Source organism: Emydura macquarii, unplaced genomic scaffold (assembly GCF_026122565.2).
Source record: "Emydura macquarii macquarii isolate MOO-44397 ecotype Brisbane River unplaced genomic scaffold, CSIRO-AGI_Emac_v2 contig_1765, whole genome shotgun sequence".
NCBI classification, from domain to species: Eukaryota; Metazoa; Chordata; order Testudines; family Chelidae; genus Emydura; species Emydura macquarii.
The window spans coordinates 12,867-30,741 of record NW_027131902.1 but is presented as its reverse complement, the minus strand read 5'-3'; the positions used below and the strand labels follow the sequence as shown (position 1 = coordinate 30,741).

Sequence of the window (17,875 nt, the reverse complement as noted above, 5' to 3'; positions counted from 1 at the left end):
ATCACCACTGTTTTCCAGCATGTCACCATGTACTTACCACCAAATAGCACGGATTGGGCACTATTTGTGCTGTGTTACGCTAGAATCAGTCCTGAGTACCTTGACTGAAGTGCTTGGAGTTCCTCTGGCTTTTAAGGGGTGTAGCTGAGACCCAGCATTCATAGAATCAGAACGTCGGAGGACTAGATTGGTCCTTGAGAGGTCATCTTGTCCAGTCCCCGGCACTTATGGCAGATCCAAGCATTATCTAGACCATCCCTGACATTGTGGAACCTGCTCTTCAGTATCTCCAGTCCTGGAGATTGCACAACCTCCCGAGGCAATTTATTCCGGTACTTAACCACCCTCACAGATGGATGGTTTTTCCTAATGTCCAACCTAAACCGCCCTTGTGCAGTTAAAGCCATTGCTTCTTCTACCTCAGAGGTTAAAGAAAACAATTATTCTCCCCTCTCCTTTTTAACAACCTTTGATGTGCTTGAAAACTTGGAAAACATGAAAAACTCATGTCCCCCCTCAGTCTTCTCTTCTCCAGACTAAACAAACCCAATTATGTCAGTCTTCCCTCATAAGTCGTGTTTTCTACACCCTTAATCTTCTCTGGACTTCCTGTAAATTGTCCACATCTTTCTGAAACGTGGTGCCCGGAACAGGACACAATGCTCCAGTTGAGGCCTAACCAGCACGGAATAGAACCAAGGAATTGCTTCTTGTGTCTTGCTTACAAGAGCCCTGATAACACATCCCAGATATGATGTTGGCTTTTTTTGCCACAGTGTTACACTGTGGACTCTTATTTAGCTTGTGATCCACCCCCAGGTCCCTTTCTGCACTACTCCTTCCTAGTGAGTCATTTCCCATTTTGTATGTGTGCAACTGCCTGTTCCTTCCCAAGTGGACAAGTGTCTTTTAGCAGCTCATTGATTAGAGTCTCATCCTCGGGCAGTGAGGTGGGCGGGATGAGACACTGAATCAGAAAATGCCATGATAAAGAGGAGAGGGGATTCAGGAGCTTGGAAATGGCGCTTGGCCTGCCCAGTGTGACAGAGGTGAAAGGAAACTATTCTTGATATCTCCCCCTCCCTCTCCTTTCTTACTTCTGGAAGTACTGCTGGTCCCTGTAGGCATCTGCAGAGGAAGACTGCAGAGGGATCCAAAAGACTTCTAGTAATTTGCCTTCCCAGTTGCTGAGGAAGGTTGTACATGGCGCTAAACCGCTTGGGTCATTGAGAACTAGGCTGGACACATGAATAGCAAATGGACTGGAAACAAGGTCTTCAGGAAGCTGGACCCATCTTCTGTGTCAAGGCGCCTACTTTCTATAGCTTGCCAGCACAGAACATGGAAAGCTCTGTGGCTGCTTGAAGTAATTGAAAAGGGGCAGGTTTATTAAATGAAACACATGAATCTTAAACCCAGCCGTGACTTGCTCTTATGATTGAATTGCCATGAAACGGAATTTATTTCATGCTGTCCTTCAATTTGCTCTTCCGTGTGACACGGTCAATGCAGAACTGCATTGCAGAAGATGCTAAGGGAAGCCGGAGATTTTAACATCTGGCTAGGGCACACTTGGGTTTCAGGGCACATAGGGACTCGGGGGAAGTTTGAAGGGATTGTGTTAGAAACACCTCAACTGGATGACTCTGCTAAAGTGATCAGCAATAAGCAGGAGGACTCAGAGTTAACAACTTATTGAGATGAAAAGAGGCACTCACACCTCTCAGCGCTATTATTTCAGGCTGTCTGCAGACTCGGGCAGCCTGCACGGAACAACGAGGGCTCTGCTGCTAGGTAGCCATCCTGCACTGGTCTCCAGGGGATAGACAGATGCACCTATATGGGCCTTTTCCATCTCTACCTTCTCGGACTCAATAAGGAGCAGCCAGACCTCACGGCTCACTGCTATCAAGTTAGCCCCAAAGTCATGTCTTGCCCCTCTGCTGCAGCTGACAGGAAGTGGGGTGACCCCATAGAAATCAGGATAATGCTGGGATTCTCCAGATATCTGGCACGTCCACATCCCGAGGAGTGAAGGAAGAGGCTCTGGCTCCTCAGTGGCTGGGCCTGTGCATCTTCTCTTAGCAAACATGAGCAGCTCTCTGCAGAGCAGGAAACTCTCTAGCTCTTTGTCAGACTGACAGACGCCTTCCTGGCCTCTGCGCCGTCAGTAGCAGCGGGCAGAGAAATAATGGCCTGAGGTGAGAACAGAGCGTCTCCCTACCTGCCCCGAGACAGCGTGTGCACCACACAGGTTACAACCACGTCCTGGTCGTGGTAGCGAGCCAGCAAGGCTATGGCCCTGAGTGCTGCTTTTCTGGCTCTGTGATCAGAGACGGTGTCCAGCCAGATTAAGATTTCTCCCACGACGTCTCCGACCTGGAAGAAAGACAGAGGGATGGATTTATCCCTGTGAGGCCCCCTCCCACATAACCCCTAATGGCAGCCCTGCAAGCAGTCCCTCACCTCGGCTGCCAGGTTCTTCCCTGCCTTAGCAAGCTACTCTCAGCCCTGCCTAGCTGGAGCGTCTCGCTTGTCCCCAAGATCTTCCCTGCAGGAGCCTTTCCTCAGTCTCTGAGTTCCTCCATTCCCAGCTGGTTCTACTAATGTGTCCCAGAGCCCATCCCCCTTCCCCGCTCCGGGAGTCTCTTACTCTGTCCATCCTGGCCCCCTGGATAGAGACGATTGCACTCAGCACCTCCTCTGCTCCTTTAAATCTCCCCTGGTCGGATGCTGTCAGACCCTTCAGGGCTGTCCTCAGGAGGTCTTTTAGCTGGGCTGAAGAAAGGTGGTCCCCGGGGATCTGCAATGAACATGGACAAAGCCTCTCGTGAATGAGTATTTCCATTGCTCAGCTGCACGGTGTCTGTGAGGAAAGGACCGAGAGCAGGTCCCAAACTGAAACCCCCTCTTCATTCCTACCTCGCGGCGTGCCGCGCTGCCACACATCAGACAGGAGTAGCGGGCAGCGCAGAAGGTGGCTTAGACTGAAGGAGGAAGTCTGAGTGGCTGACGAGAATCCCAAACCGGGGGCCTCTGAGGGTCAGAGCTCACTGGCCACAATGTTACTGCAGGGTGCAAGGCTACAGGGCCACCTACACCCAGGGGCTGGGTGCTGGAGGCCTTTGACATTGTGTCCCTTGGCTCCCTGAACTGCACACTTTGTACGTGTTGTGGGGTACTCAGTCACCGGTCACAAGAGCTACAGGGATAGCTCTGCGGCTAAAGGGGCAGGTATGTGCCTCGTGGGATTTTCAGCAGTGCCTGTGTCCCACAGAGAGTCAATCGGAGTCAGGCACCTGAGTCGGGCACTTCTGACACCACAGTCAACTCTGCATGCACATCCTAACGGATGGTTTCTCTGCATCTAGCAACAGTCGGCCTGATGCGGCCATGTGTCCTGCCTGTATGGAATGCCATCCTGGCCTGAGTCTTCTCAGGTTTCTACCAAAAAAGGAGCCCGAAAAATATCGCTCCTTCTGGAAGGGTGAGAGAAGTTTTCTACCTGATGGTGGCCTTGGAGGGAGTCCCAGGTAGTTTCCAGCACACGGCTCGGCTTGGTCTCTGCCGTGACACATAAACTGTTGGCAGCATCTTGTTCCTCGGAGGAGACGTTTTCATCCCCAAGACACTGCAGAGTCCGAAAAGAAATTTCTGACTCTAATGAAGAAATGAAAGAAAGAGAGTGACATCTGCTGTAGCTAATGGTTGGGCAACATGTCTGTGGGAAACAGAGCAGCAGAGAAATGATGGCTACCTCTCCCCACCTCACAGTGCCAGACACCCAGAAGGGGATGGCCTGACACTGTCCACTTTTCCCACCTCCAATAATGGACCTCTTCCACTCTGTGCCATAGTATCAAGCACTAAATTATTACACTGTCTGAGGTGCCCATCACTGTCCCACGGGAATGCCCTAATTTTTAAGACTCATAGAGGAACTAGTGTGAGTTTCCTTACATGTTCCTCGCTTACTATGTGGTTTGTACCCTCACCTATATGTTCAAGTTCTTCTTGGTGTGCGTTTTCTTCAATCTTCTTCTCCTCTGGCTGAGCAGTCTTCGCTGTTGTTATCCTCTTCCTCTTCTTCCGGGAGAAGCAGTTCCAGCTTCGTTGAGAAGAAACTGCTCTGTCTCCATCAGCATTTGACTTTGTGTTGCTAGATTTCCCGCAGACACAGAGTCTTTTCATGCATGATGGGATCATCCATGAGCATTTCCTTCTCTCGAGCTTCTCTGCCAAGGCCTGCTCTTGATGGCTGAGGTCAGAGCACGCGTCGACTGCTGCAGGTTGCACAAACACTTTGCGAACGTGTCTGTGCTCCCGAGAGGTGAGCCTTCGAAAGAAGGTCGTGAGTCTGAAATAAAAAGAAGGAGCGAATGTGTTTTTCTGGCATTCTTTAAAAGAGGGATTTCGTTTGCACATGATTCACATGATCCAAGAGGGTGGTGTTTTGAAACTTTCTCTTTTGGAAACCTTCTGCTCCTCTAATATCCAGAGCTGGTTCATACAAGAGAGCCAAATCTGGAGACACATGGGACCATGGGTCAAAGAGGAATTCTTTTGCGGAAGTTCTAGGGCCCCTTTCTTGCAGGAAGTCAGAGCAGATGGTGATGGTTGTCCCTTCTGACCTTAGAACCTAAAATTATCTAGAGCTGCTAGTGTGAAGATTGCTGCTCCTGTAGAGGGGATGCTTTAGGTCTGAGATTTCCTTGGGGAGAGGCAGCAGCATCTCTATTCCCCCTTTGTCATAGTCTTGGACGGAGTGCATCACAGGCTCTCCACTCCTGTTCTGTAAGAGGAAACCTCCATCCGCCCTCTCCTCGAATCCTAAACAAACCAAATCTCTGCGTACCTTTCCTGTTCTGACTCTCACCCCACGGATCTCTCACCTCCTCTGCCAATGGACAGAAATGGAAAGAGCGAAGGTCAATCTCTATTTGTTTTGGTTATTACCTGGGCCTAGTTATACAAATGCTTTCTTATTAAACCCCACTCTTTTGTGCACTGAAAGTTGGGAGTCTGGCAACACATAGGGCCATGGTGAAAATCAGTAAGCCTCTGTACGAGGAACAAAAGATTGATCTCCAGAAGGTTGGAAGGTCTGGAAAGATGGATTAGGAACGGAAAATATGCTTAATTCTGCTCAACTATTTCAAAATGTGGAATTAGTCAGCAAGTAAGAAATAACCAGTAAACCCTACATGAAGAAGTTCACATGCTATTTAAAAGATGCAATCTGAAGTTAGGCCACCAAAACGATAATAAAGAAATCATCCCTAGACCCATGACACATTCAGACTGCATTTTATTTAAACCCCTTTGTTGGAAAGGAATTTCAGGCGGGATTTTATATATCTATTTTGTACGGCCTGATGGGAGTATAGGAGAATTAGTACAGTTTTGAATTCTAGCTCCATGAGATTATTTCCCAGAGAACTACCAAGATGAGAGCCAGGGGCTGGCAGTAGAGCCGTGTCACTTCTCATATATTAAGATTTATTTCTTGTGGATTATTTGGCCTCATTTATGTGTATTTCAAGCATGTAAATGCTGAGATCGAGATTATTTCAAGACAAACATGAGCCAATCATTACAGAAGACAAAATTTCATATATATGTATATGTCTTGAAAGAAAGTAATGTATTAGGGGCACCCCTAAGGGAAATAATCTTTATGGAGCTATACATCCAAATTCTACAAAAGTGCTACTATTATAGTGTAGTAGTATAGCATATAGCAGAGTAGTAGTCAAGGACTAGTGTAGTAGACACGGACAGGGACATGGACCCATACTGGTGTGCAGAAAGATACAATAATCAAATCTGCCTGAAAAGAACTTGAAAGACTTGCAAAGCAGGCAAACTGAAAGATGCACACAATCAAATCAAAACGGAATGCTGAGAAGTGGCTGTTTCAACGTTAACCTCCAATAGTCCCCACAATCTCTAATGTAGGAGCTAATGAGCAGGAGAAGAAATAGATGAATTACCTGTTGTAAAAACTCATCCTGTTTGTAAAACCTGCGGAAATAGCTGATAGAAGAAGTTTTGACAGATCGTTACTACGAGTCTATCAGTAGCTCCTTGCTTCACCAGCCGTTATCGACCAACCAAGTTGGCAGACTGAAGGCGGGGCAAGAATGCTGCCGCAGAACATTCTGTGTTGCTGTCACACATGACATCACAGTAATCTGATGCATACACACATACACAAACACACAGATGCAGAGGCTAGTAAAATGGTAAAATAAAGAACACTGAGAAACTTGTTCAAAATGTCTAGGCATTTTGATTTGTGGGAGGGTGTGGGTAAAAAACTGATACTTTGCATTTACAGAATATATCACCGGGGGAGCCCCAAAGCAGTTTACAGACTTGAATTCAGGGATCCTGACAACTAAGGATTATGCCCATTTTACAGAGAGGCAAAGGGAAACACTGAAATGACTCGAAAGTGGCAGAGTGTGGTGGCTTAGAGGTGCAAAGTCGAGTGGGACCAGGTGATGGTGGGGCTGTATTGCGGGGACTGCCGGCTGAAGCGGGACGCGCTGGCCCCGGTGTCGGCCTGGCTGAAGAAAGAGAGGGCCTAGGTCCGGCCGGACCGGGAAAGGGGCTGTCTCCTGAGTGCCCCAGGGGAGCCCGTCTGGTGAAGCCGTGCTGCGGTCTGCGCCGTCCAGCTCCCAACTGCCAACTCCCAACTGCTGATGCTCGTCGGTCCTGGCCCAGCCCCCCTTGCGTTCTCTGCAGCTTTGCCAATACACCTCAGCCCTGACTGGGAAGTGCCCCCTGCTCTTCACCCTGCATCTCTCATAGTGCATCTTGGTTCTGACCAGCAGCCCCCCCGGGGGTCCGTCCGATCCTGGCACCTTTGCGCTGCTGCCCATGCACTTTAATCCTGAGCGATGGAACCCCCTTGTGATCCTAATCCCGGTTACCACACGTGCAAGCTCTGCTGATGCACCTTAGCCCTGATGTGCAGCACTCCCTGGTGTCTGTCTTCTTGTGGGACCCCCCCAAAACTCTGGCAGTGCACCTCAATTCTGGGCATGGAGTCTCCCGTCGATGACGAATGGGTAGTACCAGCGACACTTTGTCACTAAGTATATTGATGTGCACGTTTGTGGGAAATAAGGCCGATCCTTGGTCTGCAGATGCAGCCACAAATGCTGCAGGTGAAACCTGCAGTTGATGCAGTTACTGAGATGGCCTTTCTCCTTTCTCTCTTTTCCTCCCTTAGAGTTGCTTGTTTGATTTTGAAGTTTTGGATGGCTAAATGACAGTACTGCCTCCAGCTGCCCTGTCCAGGGCCAAATCCTTCCACTTGTTGGCATCGATGTTACAGGGCTTAAGATTTTGTTTTAGGGTGTCCTTGTATCTTAGCCGTGGCCTTCCCTGTGATCTTTGTCCGTTTTTCAATCGGGTGTAAAACACAGCTTTAGGGATTCTGGTGCGCTCCATCCTCCTGACATGCCCAGCCAAGCAAAACTGAGCTCTCAGCACCAGGCTTACCATACTTGAGATGTGGCACCTCCCAAGCACGTCTGTACTGGGGATTCTGCCATGGCACGGAATGTTACATATGGATCTTAGGGAGCGCTGGTGAAACTGCTTGAGTTCCTTGAGGTGTCTGCAGTAAAGTGTCCATAATTCACATCTGTGCAGCAGCGTGGTCAGCACCAGCTATATCATCCAGCTATATCATCCAGCTATATCATCCCAGCCAGGGCTTTGTCAAGCCTCAGCTTAAAAACCTCTAAAGATGGAGATTCCACCACCTCCCTAGGTAACCCATTCCAGTGCTTCACCACCCTCCTAGTGAAAAACGTTTTCCTAATGTCCAACCTAGACCTCCCCAACTGCAACTTGAGACCGTTGCTCCTTGTTCTGTCATCCGCCGCCACCACCGAGAACAGCCTAGCCCCATCCTCCCTGCAACCCCCTTTCAGGTAGTTAAAGGCTGCTATCAAATCCCCCCTCATTCTTCTCTTTTGCAGAGTAAACAAGCCCAGTTCCCTTAGCCTCTCCTCATAAGTCCTGTGCTCCAGCCCCCTAATCATTTTTCTTGCCCTCCACTGTACTCTCTCCAACTTGTCTACTTCCTTTTTGGACACAATACTCTAAATGCGGCCTCACCAATGCCGAATAGAGGGCAGTGTTTAATTTCGTTGGAGAATTTTCCCTGCTTCGTTGCTTTTTCCGCTGGACCTCGAGAGACATCTGTCTTCTGATCAGTCTATGATCAGATGAGAAATCCACTCCTCTCATGGCACAAGTGATCTGATCATCTTTGAGGTCCCTCTGTCGTACAATGATGTAATCCAGTGGATGCCATTTGTTGGAGCGGGGGGTGCCTCCCAGTAATCTTGTACTTGTTTCACTGTTGGAACATGGTATTGGCAATGGATAAGTTATTTTCAGTCCATTTAAAGAAGAGCAGAAGTCCATAGGAGTTGGCTTTACCAAGGCCATGATGTCCCAACACTCTGTTCCATGAGGTTGCATGGCAACCAACTCTGGCACCGAAATCACCCATGATTATCAGTTTTTCGTTGCGAAGGACATCCTTTCTTTCTCTGTCAAGCTGCTCACAGAAGGCCTCCTTCACATCATCAGTGTGTGCCATGGTGGGGGATATGCACTGATGTTTTTGGCGTGTGCCCTTGACAAGGCTTATGCGGACAACCCTCAGTCTGTCACCGATTCCTTTTGGGAATTTCTCCATGTCGGGCAGTAAAGGCGTATGGCTGGCCAAAGCCACTCCAGATGTTCTGGATTCACCTTTAGGTTTGCCTATCCAGTAAAATGAGTAACCTGTGCTCACCTCTACCAAGCTTGACTCCTCTGAGGGTCACTCACTGCTGCTATATCAATGTTCTCTTTCTTGAGAGTCCTACCTAATAGGGCCGTGGGCCTTTCCGGTCTTACTTCGGTAGCAATGAATGTGCGCACATTCCATGTTGCAAGGTTCACATTGTATCTGTTTTTTCGACCGCATAGTTGGATGGCCGGCCAAGAACGGTCAGCGCTGTGCACCTCACAGGCTGTTCTGTCATCCAGACAGGGTACGAGTGTCACATTGTAGCAAGGCTCCCTTCCCAAGCCTTCCAGGTGAGACTGCAGTCTGTTCTAGCCACCTCCCGCCTGTGGCCACTGCAGTCCTGCCACCAGTCCTATGGCAATCGGCGGTGCGGAGGGGACCCAGGCCCACCCACAACTCTGTGTCCGGACCCATGGACCCCATGTATGTGGCAGCCTCCCATTGCATCTGCAGCACAACTCCGTCTATTTCCCTGCCCCACTTCCCCACAATGCCAGCACAATCTCCCTCCTTGCTTCAGGGCATTGGGATCTGCTGAATGCCAGCAGCCAGCCACTGCTACTGATGTGTCCAGAGTGCTGGCAGACCTTCCCCTTCGATATCCTGGGAGGCACTGTCTTTGTGCTGCTGCTCTGTCACTCCTTATATACTATCCTCCTGGGCCCTTATTGGTTGCCACGCAACTCCTTCCTATTGGCCGCCTTTCTAAGGTGCCTCTTAACCCATCACAATCACTTACCCTACCCCACAGTCCCCTGAGACACACTAAGTTTCTAGGCCCTCCGAGCAACCCTGTGGACTTTGAGCGCTTACAATTGTCCAGCTTTAAGAACAGCTAAGGCAAGCAATGAAGGAATGAACTGCACTGACCATTCTATGTGAAAGACCCTTGGGTGTTGCTGGGCTCCCGAGAGAACCGCTGGGCAGCCAACAATCACACAATGGCAACAGAGTCTGTTTCTTTCGGTTCCGCACATCTCCCTCAGCCTGGCCTCCTAGGAAGACCCAGCTCCTGTCAGTCTGAAAGCTGTGCTCAGAGAGGTGGGAGCCACAACCTGTCCTCTGCCCAAGCACTGGTAGTAAATAGCCTGGAAAGAGACCTCTCCATCTCAGCCCCTCTCTGTTCTCTTAACATAAGTAGCAACATGGCAGTTTAATGCTGCTCCGTTCCCTGCTCTGCTGCAAGCTTCCTGTGTGACCCTGGCCAAATGGCTTAGTCTCTGTGGCCAGGTGTTGAAAGGTATTTAGGTATCTCAAGGGATATTCACAAGCGCCTGGTTGCTTGATTTCAGGGAGAGTTAGGCACCTTCGTGCTTGTGAAAATCCCACTAGGCGCCATCTTAATCTTAGGGGCCTAAATACCTAGAAAGCTCTGTCAGTCTGTGCCTCAGTTCCCCATCTGTACTCAGTTCCCCGTCTGTGGCTAACGGCATTGCATTCAAAGACTGAGATGCTCCAATACTGCGGTGTGGTGGGGTGCCTAACCCACACAGGTGATGATAGGGTTAATTGGTGCCAGAGAAGCCCATTAACCCTCAGGGGTGCAGCTGCAGAGTGGCAAGGCCTAATGAAGATGAAACCCAGCTGTGGAAGGAGCTGAGTGCTGAAAGGAAGCACAGAGAAGAGGGGGGAGCCCTGTGAGTCCTGGCTTTGGAAGAAGGCAGAAGCTACAGAGACTGGGGAGAAGGTCTGAAAAAGAGGCTCTGGTAGGAAGAAGTCCAGAGAGGCGTCAGCCAGGAGTCTGATGGAGCAGACCTGGGGTGCTGGCTGTAGCATCCCTGCACTGGAAGCCAGTGTAGGGGGCCTGGGTTCCCCTATCTACCACCGGTAAGGAGGAGTGACACCCCTGAGAAAGTGGCGTAGACTACTGGAAGCCCTGAGAAAAGGGCGTTAGGGAGCAGTTGGGCCAAGTATCAGGGGCAGTAGAGCAGGTGGCGGGATCCAACCTTTGTTCGTGTTGGATTCTCTGTTACCTCGGACGGGGTGGGACTGACAATGAGCTTGCCGGAGGGCCGAGTCACAGGCCGAGGTGGTGCAGAGTAAGGCTGGAGCGACTTTTGGTAAGGGGCCTAGACGAGAAAAGAGTTGGTTGGCCATGCCCGGCCGTGGGGGAGAGCGGTCCAGTGGTAAGTCCCTCTTTCTACACACAGCAATGGGGGCTAGAGACCGAGGGTTGAGAAGACAGCTCTGCACTCAGTCCCGTGACCATTAAAATGGGACTCTACTGTCATTGGTTTACTTCTTCCTGTTACTCCCTGAGGCGGGGGCAGAACTCGCTTCTGATTTCCCTGGGGTTTTAGAGTCAGAATGCGGGCGAATTAGCTGGAAAGATTTCTTCTGAAAACTGAATTCAGCCATTTTGTGTTCATAACCTCGATCTAGAGGACAGTAGTGCTCTACTGCAGCGGTTCTCCCCCGGGGTCCGTGGGCCCCTGTCAGTCTGCAACCCATTTCCGGCTGTCCTCAAGCCTCGGACCCCTATCCCAGGGCTAGAGCCTGGAGCCCCGAGGTCTCGCCCCAGAGGCCAGATCCTGGAGCAGTGTGGGAGCTGCCCACCTGAAAATGCCAAGGTCAGGGCGGGCTACAAAAGAAGAGTCAATTCTCCCAAACTGCAGTTACTTCTAGCTCTCGGACTAGATTTCAGGTTGATGCTGCCCCTTTACAGTGCCGAGAAAAGCAACAGAGGGAAAGAAAGGATGAGGTGCGGGGATGGGAGAAGGTGGCCTCAGCTGAGGCTGATAATGAACTGAAGTATTGATGAGGCAAAGATACAGGGAGGCTGCTCTAGGCAGGCAGCATTCCAGCGGAGAAGGTCCCAGGCTGTGAGGAGTTTTGAATGCCTTCTGAGCTCCATCTCACCCGTGTGTCTGGGGGGCTGTTTGCCTGCCTGTCCGGCTGTGATGCAATGCAATGTCTCTTGTGTGGTAATGTGGTGCTTCTGTCTAAGATGAACACCCCAGTTTGGATGGTGTACCTTTGCCGTGACTGGCCCGTGGGAAGCTCCCTCGGCTAGTTGCCAGCCCAAAAAGTGCCAGCCGCGTACACACACGCACACACTGTGCCTAAGGAGCCTGCGTGTTTCTGGCGGCTTTTGGGCGCAGCCGGGTTTTGTGTTTGTGCCGGGTGCTGTTCCCAGGACTCCACCAGGTGGTGCTGTTGGGCCTGGCTTTGCTGTCTCCATGGCAGCAGGGAGCAGCTCCCGCAAGGCCCATGGGAGGGGGATGTGGAGACTGAGGGGCAGCAGTCCCAGAGGGCAGGGCAAAGAGGCCTTTGCCAGTGGGACGTGGCAGGGGTGTGTGTGATGGGAGCCTCTCTCCACAAGTGGCCTGAATTGCAGGTGTCTCCGGGTCTGTATGCAAGTGCAGTGCAGGTCGGCCAAACTTGAGAGAGTGGCACTGCCACACTATGAGCCGGGTCACAACTCCCCTCTCACACATTCGGTCCAGCCAGGGGCGGGGCCAAACCTGAATGGTGCTGCAACCCCCGAGGTGGCACCGCACGGAGCGCAGAGCCCAGCCCAGCCAGCCAGGTGCTTCAGGAGCCGCCATTGTGGGGTGTGTGCCAGGCAGGAGCCAAACCCCCCCTGGAGGCAGGATCCGACAGAAGCCATCCCAGGGCCTCCACCCCCAATGATTTGCTGGGTCGCAACAGGCCCTAAACTTTTACAAATGGGTCCTGTGCCCCGTAAGGCTGAGAGACACTCGTCTAATATGGAGTGGGGATGGAATTCTTACCGGTGCTTATGGCAGTGAGATAGCGACAAGAAAAAATATTCTCGTCATGGAATTGTAGGTTTATAGTCTTCATGCAGATAACAAACAGTATAATTAGGTGCTTCAAGAGCACAGTGATGGGCACAGTATAAGAATCTGATCAGTTTCCAAAACTTCCAATTCTTGGACTGAAACCTTCCATGCTTGGCCTATCTAACAAGGTGACTGCTGACGCGTGCCCCCCGGGACTGTCTTTGTGTCTGGGATGTCCAGTCAAAAGAGTTTTCCTGTCATAGCAGCGGGTTCATGCTCTCCATCGAGTCTGTTTTATTTCATCTCCGAATTCAGTAACTCTACAAAGATCTCAGTCACTAGTGCGAATGAAACAAGTGCCTACTGGGTTCTATTCCATGGTGAATTTCTCTGCAATAAAAAAAAGGGAAAAAATGTGTGTGGTGTTGTGTTTGCTTTCAGGTTGGGATGTGGTGCTGGAGCGTCTACGGCGGACGTACTGGAACCGTGAACTGGGCAAAAATGTGGCTGGGAATGTGAAGAAGAGGAGAATGAAGAGGTAGAGACAGCAGCAGCAGCAGCAGCAGCAGCAGAGACAGAGGTGGACCGTCACACAGAGGAGGCTCAGCTATAGGGCTATCAGAAACAGAAGGAGCTCCCTGGTGTGTGTCTGGGAAGCGTGGGGACAGAGGCTGCTTTACAGTCAGTCCCGAACTCCTGGGCTTCTTCCTTTGAAGTTCTACACTGAGCTGGAGTGTGCGCGGGCGGGGCTAATGAAACAGGGCTGACTAGCCCTGGGCTTCCTGGACCTGAAAGGGGCAGGCCACCGTTACACTCCCTTAGCACAGCTGGTAGAGTTGCTGTTTGAGGCTGTGATGGTTCGTCGTGGGTCTGACTGTTCTCATACCAACTGTCTGGATTTCAGCGCAAACACCTTGGCAGTGGAAACCCCAGCATCAGAAGAGTCATATGTATGGTGCTGGAAGCATTTAGTGTTGAAAGGGATCAAACCAGGTTTCAATCACTGAATGTAAATGTGAAGGTTAATTTCCAATTCCACTCTAATGCCACTCTCCCCACAGTCAAAAGAGGCCTAGCTCGCGTACTTAGTCCAGGGGGTCTCTACAAGTGTCTTTCTATTCTGAGTGGGCACGATCAGCTCATCTTCTAAATGGTGTCAGTTGCCTCCCCACAGAACTGGGTGCGAAATTGGAGTCCACTTTATAAATAATCAGGCCCCTTGGCTATGCGACCAATGCAGCAAGTGCTGATCAGATGCCTCTTAGTATCAGGAGCCACCTTGAAAGAGAGAGGACACCAGCACATCAGATGCACCTCTGTTCTCCGTCGCTCCTGTTCTTTTTTCCAGTCCTGTGTCTAACTTCCTGTTGGCTGAAGCAGAGTGTTCCACTGAGCCTTCCAGCTGGCCAAGTCACCTCTCTGAAGAAGGAAGTTTTAGTCCATTTCAGCTGTAGCGCTGTCTCTGTTCCGTATTGTCCTGCTGAGCTGCAGACACATGCTGTTCCGCCTGGTCCAACTAGTCCTTCTGTGGCAGCAGCTCTTGGGCCGTCTCAGCAGAGATCTGGATCAGTAGCGGATTTGTGGGCTTGAACAGTGCTCTAATCCTGGGAAGTGCTGAGTAGTCAATAATAGCAGGAAAGGCGGAAGCAGTTCTCCCAGCAGAAGCAGTTCGAATGCCTCCTGGCAAAACTAGGCGAAGGGGAAGAATGGTGGGTGCAGGGCTTATCAATATGTCAATCTTAGGAAAGCATGTTGAGATACCCTAGCCACAGGCATCTTGCGTAGAAGACCTTCAGGTAGGGACTGAAGCCAGTGGGAGTCTTTCCATTGGCTTTAGTCCGGGGCTTTGAATGAAGCCTGTGGAGAATTCTTCATCCTCACTTCCCTAAAGTAATATTTTCCTGTAGCTCCTTCTCCTTCTCCTCCAGCCCCCAAACCCACAGACCATTATTAGCTTAATCGTACACTGTGGATGCACAGAATTTAGCAGGGTGATAATGTTCAGCAGATAAAGAGTTTTCAAATGATACCTCACAGCACATACTTTGCAGAGAAGAGATCATAACCTTAGCAGACGGATGAATGTGGGGGACAGGGTGTCACACCTCCCCCCTTTCAGAACTGCAGGTATGTCAGCCAGCGTCTGACTTGAAGGCAGTGTGTTTGAGGCCCCTTTGAGTTTTGACAACATGACTGCAAAGTCTTGCTAAAGATTGTAATGTTAACCACAAATGATTTTGCCAAGTTCTATGTAACACTTTGTGGACCAGTCTAGTGATCTCCTGAGTTAGCAAGTGTGTTTTTTCTGGCTTGTCAGAAAGCAGCTCTTTGTATCTTTGCAGCACAGGTAACACTTTTGCCCTTTCAACTGTTGTTAACTCACTGTTAATGTGACTAGTTTGCAGTGTGGCGTTATCCTGGGATTACGCCATCAAATGAATGAGATGGTGTGGCTCCATTTCCCCTTCTACACAGTATATATCTTAAAACACAGACTGATCATTGAATATGCTTAGTTAAATGAGCTTAAGAAGAGACACTAAACCATGTATATAAATTTTTATTTTGAAGAGGAGGAATAAGTTAGAAACAAAAACTCTGCAGACCACGTTGATAGGACGTCATCATTTTCTTCCTATTTCTCTATAATGTAAAAATTCTTGACTCGTCTTAGAAAAAATGGCCTTCAAAGAATTCCCTTAGAAAAAGGGAATGCTGGATGTATAACTGGATTTTACTCTCTCTCTTTCCTAGTAATACTAGACGCCAAAGAAGACTGAATTAAAGTCAGTCAAAGAGTACAAATGGCTAGAGAATTTCTGCAAAATATAGTATGTCCATAAACCATCCAAATCCAAGGTTACTGCTGTAACCTCTGCTCAGTATTACAGAGAAAGTGGGCCGAGAGACATCTCTACCAAAACCTCTTGTAATAGTTTGTATAACTTGGGAGAAAGAAACCATATCTCTACATACACGTGTTTAATTCCATGCAAGACAGAAAACGTGAGTGGACAAAGCCTCATTTTATAGCTAAACAGTAATGATATAATGAACGTGTTAAGAACAACGCAGGGTCTCCGGCAGTTATAGTGTTACATTTTATTTTATAAACACATGCAGAGGATTCATGAACATTGACAACTTTGACATAACCTTCTATTGCACATGATAAATACCCCTCAAGATGCAGTTAGAATCAATGCAGGTTTTACAGTAGCAAGTGGAAGTGGTGATGTAGCAGTCTTAGATGCTTAGGCAAACGCAATCATAAAGCAGCATGCCAGAGGTTATGAAAAGAGGAGATGCTTTGACTACAGCCTCACGTTGTGTGTGTTTCACAGTAAGAAACATTTAGGCAGTGTCACACCAGTCTATGAAGAAAAAAAAAGGCCATGAACCAGGCCTTCTGAACTTTCCTGAAGAAAATTGCAGTAGAAATCAACAAGTCCTCGCTCAAGACATATGGAGATAGTAGTGGAGGAAAATGTTGCAATATGCATTGATTCTAAAAGGACATCCACTCAGGGCAGCTTAAACCAAAAGAACGAATGTGTCTTCTAAAGGTATATAGCTACAAAGCTTCCCACCCCTGAGGAAAACACTAGTTGCACAAACAGTGCCACCCAGAATTTCTTTTTCTTGCCAGCCAAAATAAGAGCTTCACATTGACGCAAAGGTGTGCATTTTCCTCCTGAACCAATCTCAAGTGCAAAGTAGGACAGCCTGCTAACTGCAGTGGGTTTTAGCCCCATCGGACCTCCCCAAGAGGAGATTTGACCAATCGGTAAATTCTGTGAGGGGGTGACTCATCTGGAAATGGGTCATATGACCGCGTAGAGAACTCCTCCCACTGCCGTCTGCCAATCGGAGTGGGCTTCATCCCTGTAGGACCGCCCTGGGAAGGGATTTCACCAAATAGGAGAAGTGCCATGGTGGAGTGACCCACCTGCAAGAGAGTCACGTGACCGCTCTAAGAAGTCCCCCCACTGCCCTCTTCCAACTGGCGAGGGTTTCACCCCGCACCTCGCGCCATCCCAGAAAGAAAACATGTACCAATCAGGAGAGCCCTAAAATCTAGGCCACGATTTCTGGAAAACCATTCTTGGAACGAGATCGCTTCTTCCATCCAGCGTTGCGCTGTGACCTCCAGGGCAGTGCTGCCGGCCAGCCAACCAGTGAGCTCCAGGGATCCGGGACGTCTGGCCTAGACCTTTGGGCTCTATGTATCCTGATTGGTACATGTTTCCCTTCCAGGCCAGCCTAAGGAGGGCATGAAACCCTCTCCGATTGATAGAGGGTGGTGAGGAGAGATCTTAGAGGGGTCACGTGACCCTCTTGCGGGCAGGTCACACCACCACGGCATTTGCCCTATTTGGTCAAGTCTCCGCTCTGTTCGGTGCTCTGAGGATGAAGCCCATTGTGATTGGTAGAGGGCAGTGGGAGGTGTTCCCAGAGGGGTCACATGATGCACTTCTGAACAGGTCACTCTGCCACGGACCATTCCCTGACTGGTCAAATCTATTCTCTGGGGCTGAAACCCACCCTGATTGGAAGAGGGCAATGGAGGAACTCTTAGAGGTCTCACATGCCACTCCTTGCTTCCAGTCATGTTTCCATCTTTGGGAGGGTCTTATGGTACCATTCCATGATTGGTCATTCCATGATTAGTGGGGTGAGGTGCGTCTTACTGGTTGGGTCATTCCATGATTGGGTGGGTCTTATGGTAATAGTCCACGATTGGTAGTCCATGATCGGTGGGGTCATTCCATGATTGGGGGATGGGCTGGGTCTTATTGCTAAGTCCATGATTGGTGGGGTGATTCCATGATTGGTGGGGTGGGGTGGGTGTTATGGTAACATTCCATGATTGGTCATTCCATGATTACTCAGATCTATTCTAGGGGCTGTTCTATGTGACTGAAACCCACCCTGATTGGTAGAGGGCAATGAGTGCATTCCCTCTTCGGGGAGCCTTCCTCCTGGCTCCGACCCTGCCGCCCGACCTCCTGCCCCGCATCCTGCCCCGTCCACCAGAGGCCACTTCACCCTCACCCTCCGGAAGAGCCCCGAAGAGCGCCACCTCGCCCCGGCTAGCGCAGAGCAACCCCCCCAACCCGAGCCAGCACAAAGGAACCCCAAGCAACCCCCGTACCTTGGCTGGAAGAGGTAGCCCTCCTACCCCCGATCCCCGACCGGAGAGGATCAACCCTCTCCCCCCAGAGCCCCGACCGGAGCGCATCGCTCCTCTCCCCCTCCGCCCCCTGGAGCTCCAGCCAGAGCGCATCACTCCCCCACCCCCACCCCG

General features: G+C 50.1%; 1 protein-coding gene and 1 long non-coding RNA gene across 2 annotated transcripts; one reads left to right on the top strand and one right to left on the bottom strand.

Moving 5' to 3' along the window:
- Nucleotides 1–2,351: 2,351 nt before the first annotated feature.
- On the bottom strand, nucleotides 2,352–8,626 carry LOC137158587 (uncharacterized). The gene is made up of 5 exons (XM_067556391.1): nucleotides 8,516–8,626; nucleotides 4,893–4,897; nucleotides 3,996–4,357; nucleotides 3,506–3,660; nucleotides 2,352–2,803 (listed from the first exon to the last, which is right to left on the bottom strand). The coding sequence occupies exons 1-5, from the start codon at nucleotides 8,624–8,626 to the stop codon at nucleotides 2,516–2,518; spliced, it is 921 nt and encodes a 306-aa protein (XP_067412492.1). The 3' UTR covers nucleotides 2,352–2,515.
- A 4,543-nt stretch (nucleotides 8,627–13,169) lies between these two features.
- Nucleotides 13,170–17,677, top strand: LOC137158586 (uncharacterized). The gene is made up of 2 exons (XR_010921450.1): nucleotides 13,170–14,276; nucleotides 17,472–17,677. It is a non-coding gene; the product is annotated as an uncharacterized lncRNA (long non-coding RNA).
- Nucleotides 17,678–17,875: the final 198 nt, after the last annotated feature.